The sequence below is a fragment of the Phoxinus phoxinus genome (assembly GCF_949152265.1).
Source record: "Phoxinus phoxinus genome assembly, chromosome: 6".
Taxonomy (NCBI): Eukaryota; Metazoa; Chordata; class Actinopteri; order Cypriniformes; family Leuciscidae; genus Phoxinus; species Phoxinus phoxinus.
Genome location: NC_136881.1, coordinates 44,909,666 through 44,914,665, shown reverse-complemented (window position 1 = coordinate 44,914,665; position 5,000 = coordinate 44,909,666). Strand labels below are relative to the sequence as shown.

At 44.4% G+C, this 5,000-nt stretch overlaps 1 protein-coding gene across 3 annotated transcripts in view; it reads right to left on the bottom strand.

Annotated features, from left to right (window-relative positions):
- tmc7 (transmembrane channel like 7) overlaps nucleotides 1-5,000 on the bottom strand; it is a 40,144-nt gene that overhangs the window by 24,213 nt on the left and 10,931 nt on the right. The window contains exon 2 of one of the 3 annotated variants that reach the window (XM_079615098.1): nucleotides 4,549-4,786. The exons of 1 other annotated variant lie outside the window; for it this stretch is intronic. In XM_079615098.1, the coding sequence (XP_079471224.1) occupies nucleotides 4,549-4,786 (238 nt within the window). Of the gene's footprint in view, nucleotides 1-315; nucleotides 714-4,548; nucleotides 4,787-5,000 lie in introns of those variants that run through there. One more of the 3 variants, XM_079615100.1, reaches the window with a different exon arrangement.

The following is a 5,000-nucleotide window of genomic DNA, read 5'->3' as shown; positions in this document are numbered from 1 at the left end:
TAACCCTGTCTCTATAATAACACTAATATTCCTGCTGTGTCTGTTGTGAATTCTCTCCCTTTAAGTATTAAGGTAGCTATGTGTGTGACGTTTTAAGTTGCGTTGTAAATAACGTAGTGCAGCATTCTCAGCACGTACGGACTCAGTGTAATTGCCTATTCACTAAGCTACTCCAGTTGAGCGATCATATCGCGTGCACACATTCATGTGCAGTGTTTATGTGCAAGATAAGGTTTGTGACAAAAAACTACCTTAAGTACTACGCTGAAGACCTGTAATCTGAAGAAACCCTGCAGTGACTGTGGTGGTATTCACCTTCAAGTGCTTCATGGTGTGGCCCGAAGTCATGCAACCGATACATCATCAGCTACCTCGGAGAGCCACATCTACCTCTTGCCATCCATTGCATCAGACAGAGTCCTTCTGAAAGTGGTGCCGGTGCTGATGCACCACAAATCAAAGACAATAGAGACTTATGCTATATTAGATGACGGAGCACAGCGCACCATGATCCTACCTACCGCTGTCCAGCAGGTCTAGCTTATAGGTGAACCTGAAACTCTGGCACTTCATACAGTCCGACCAGACACTACTCACCTTAATGGCTCAAAAGTCACCTTTGATATTTCTCCAAGAGGTAAACAAGAGAAACGCTATCAAGTGTTTGGAGCATTCACAGCATCTGGCATTGATCTGGTGGAACAGTCATACCGAATAATACAGTCATACATAGGTTCTGACCAAGTTCACCTTATTACTAGGGGTGGCTCGATACCACTTTTTCATGTCCGATACCGATACCGATACCACACACTTGAGTATCTGTCGATACCGATCGATACTATTTATTCCACACAGCTGGCATGATAATTTAATAATTAAGTCCCTCCAGAAAAACGCAGAGTTTTTTTGTGATTGTTGCGGGCAAAAATCCTTGATTATGCAGCACGTTTTCTTAAAAAATGCGATGGAATATGCGGGATATTTATGCAATTTTATGCAATGAAATTGCGGGAACTTGCAAAAACTGCGCTTTGATGAAAAAGAGAAAAAACAATTTTTTCCCCAACACCCTGTTCACTAGGCTACTACTTTAATGTAAAGAGTCATTTCTTATTACTTCCTATGATAAGCAAGCATACTACCTCACATAAAGTGCTGGGAATATTAAAGTGCTCATCTTGTTTTATTTCAGACCTTAATAAACACATGCTCAAACTTACAAAACATTGATGAGTCGAACAAGTTCTGTAGCTTTACAAAATGAATATGCTACAACTTCTGTAAAAATGACAAAGTGGCAAAGTGGTTGTCCAGCGTTGACTTCCGCCTGTGGTCCAACACGCAGTTGCCCGGAGTGCAGAATAATTTGCCCCCACTGTCATGTAACACACTGGGAAACTGCTTTGCGCGGTCTTTTGCGCTTATGTTTGTTGTCAAATGAGAATGATTTGCGAGCTTCATCATGGTTTCATCAGCATTACGGGGTTTGCAGCTTTTCAATGATGTCGCGCAATTACGTCACTTCATAGCGTTCCCATAGCAACAGGGCAAAAGGCTGCGCTTGTGTGAAGTAAACGCAACATTTTTCAACTTTCTGCTAAGATATATGTGACTTTTTGCAACGAAAATACGGGGATTATGAAATCATGCAAGCCCGCATATTTTGCACGCGGATATCTGCAATTTATGCGGCGAAAGTGCGGCGTATTTGAAAAAAATGCGCCCCCCGCATAAATATGCAGACTTTGGCTGATTTTGCATTGAATCATGCGATCGCATAATCGCGTATTTCTGGAGGGACAATTGCTGAGAGGGCTCGCTTACCTCACTCATAGACCTCACTCACCTCTAGCTACCGTTCACGTGATGCCAGTGTTGCCAAGTCCGCGGTCTCTCCCACCCCGAAACGCGATTAGCTATTTTTAAGAAGCAATTGGGCGGGATTTGTATGTGAAAATCTGGCAACCCTGCGTGACGCATGTTGCTCATCTCTCTTTACGGCATGTCTCTCAGGTGTTGTTAAGCCTTTGTATGACAATTTAGGACTAAGGGACGTGATCGTATCGGATCGGGTTATACTCCCGCGATTCATGCAATATCCGATCCAGTGATTTTGGCCAGTATCGGACTAATACCGATACCGAATATCGGATCGGCGCACCCCTACTTATTACTGCTAAAGAGCCTATTCGTCAAGGCACCAAAGGGGGACCCGTGGCAGTTTGTACAGCTCTCGGCTGGGCACTCCAAGGGGCGGAAATGAGTACTACAGTCCAAAAACCAGTGCAGCATTGTTTCTTCATCTGCACTGACCACCCAGATGATCTGCTCTACAGAAATGTGTAAAAAGGTTATGGCAACTGCATGTGCTGCCCTTTCGCAACGAGAAACTGGTTGTCTGGTCTAGGCAAGACAAAGAGGCTATGCAGTTGCTTGAGTATCAAACGCAGCAAGTGAATGTCAAGGGAGTACAGCGTTACACCACCCCTCTTCTGTGGAAACCAGGTGCCCCAGAACTTAAGGGCTCCATGCAATCCGTCCTTGCAAATCTGAGGAGCACTGAAAGGAGACTCCAGAAGACCTCTGAAAGGCTTCAATCTATCCAGGAGAGATTGCAAAACTCATCGAGGCAGGTCACATAGTCAAGCTCAACCAAATGGAAGCGACACAAACAGAGGCATGGTATCTGCCCCATCATCTCGTGAGTCATAACAATAAGCAACGAATGGTGTTTGACTGTTCTTACAGATACCATGGCATGTCCTTGAACGATCAGCTCCTGCCAGGTCCCACACTTGGACCATCACTGTTAGGAGTACTCCTGAGATTCAGACAGCATCCTGTAGCAGTAAGCGCAGATATCAAGGGCATGTTCCATCAGGTCCGCCTATTGCCGAAGGACAGGCCCTTTCTCCGTTTCATTTGGAGAGATATGCAGAGTGAAAACCTTCCAGATGTATATACGAGTGGCAGGTTCTGCCATTCGGCACAACAAGCAGTCCATGCTGTGCCATCTTTGCTCTGCAGCACCATGCTTTCAATTTTGAAGCCAAATTTCCAGGTCTGCAACAGCTAGTCCACCAGAGCTTCTATGTGGATAATTGCCTGACAAGCTTCCCTACTGTCCCAGCAGCCAAGAAAACTGTGGATCAGTTACGCAGCATGTCCACAATCCTAGAGGAAGTGGAGGGGATTCTCAATTCGAAACCTCTGGGATATGCCTCAACAGATGTCGCAGACATCGATCCAATTACTCCTAACCTTCTCCTTAGGGGGCGGCGGGATGCATCTCTCCCTCAGGTGCCGTATGCTCCAGGAGACATGGGGCGGCGGAGGTGGCGTCACTGTGAAAACATGGTGGACCAATTCTGGATACAGTTCACCAGAAACTACTTGCCTACACTTCAGACAAGGCAGAAGTGGCTGGAAATCGACTCTGTTGTACTGATAGTGGATCCGCAACTCCCAAGAGGTCAGTGGCCCATAGGCAGAGTTCGGAAGACATTGCCCAGCAGTGACGGATGTGTGCGAACTGTCGAAGTTGTTATTGACGGTATAGCTTACATTAGACCAGCTGCACGCTTGAGACAGTTGCCTGATCTAGAAGGTAACACCAAAGACAGCAAATAACGTAGTGCATCATTCTCAGCACGTACGGACTCAGTGTAATTGCCTATTCACTAAGCTACTCCAGTTGAGCGATCATATCGCGTGCACACATTCATGTGCAGTGTTTATGTGTAAGATTAAGTTTGTGACAAAAAACTACCTCAAGTACACTATTGTGTGTATATGGTCACTCTTGTACAATAAACATCTAAACTCTATCTGATGACTCCGACTCCCTAACCAGAGTTCTGCAGCGGTCAATAATATAATCCACCAGTTTCAGTGTTGCAATCCCCAACAGTGTCTCTATAATAACACTAATATTCCTGCTGTCTCTATAATAACACTAATCAAACAACAGAAGACAAAGAGAAAATTCACTCGTTCTTCACTGTATACACAATAACTTTATATTTGTAATGTATATTTCATTTATAAAGTGCAGTGTTATTTTACATTTGATTACAGTTTCTGTACCTGAATACTGAAAATCTTAAAACACTGTTTATTTCAATCGTATCTTTGTTCAGTTGTGTCTATTTGTTGTGATTGCAAAATTTTTTTGTTGTTCTTTTTTAATTACTGAGTGTTTACTTGTCTTTTATAATGCTATAAATGAAGTTTATATTAGTTCGGCTAGTTGATCTTCTATGGTGTTTTTAAACCACGAGCAAACGTTCCTGTATGTGTTCTTTAGCCTGTTGATTTCTGTTCATGATATTCAGATACAATTAAATGTTTTGCAATAAGACTAAATGTGAATGATATCTAAGGTTTTTTTTTTTTACCTAACTGAAATCGAAATTAGGAATCGAAAAGAATCGGAATCGATAAGCAGAATCAAATTGGAATCATTAAAATTAAAATTCTAACAATACCCAACCCTAGTGAACATTCACAGAACACTTCACGTCATTATCTGGATAAGGAACGCACTTCTCCCGCCGCTTGTCCTGCATGTTCTTGGGAAGCTCCCGCACGGGTCTAAGCTCCTCCCCACTGTGAGTCTGTTCCGCCCACTTCCCACTGCTGACGGACATCTGCCGGCTCCGCCCACTGCCCCACCCACTGCCCCGCCTCCTCACGCTGGACTTCCTGCGGTACAGCAGAGACTGGTAACTGGGCAACTGATCCAACAGGAGATGACCAACCGGAGCGGGCCGATCCCAGAACACTGATGAAGAGAAGCACAAGAGATGATGATGCTCTCACACTCACTCGCTCACTCGCTCACTCTCTCGCTCACACTCTCTCACTCACTCACTCACTCACTCACTCACTCACTCACTCACTCACTCACTCACTCTCACTCACTCTCACTCACTCACTCTCACTCACTCACTCTCACTCACTCTCACTCACTCACTCACTCACTCACTCACTCACTC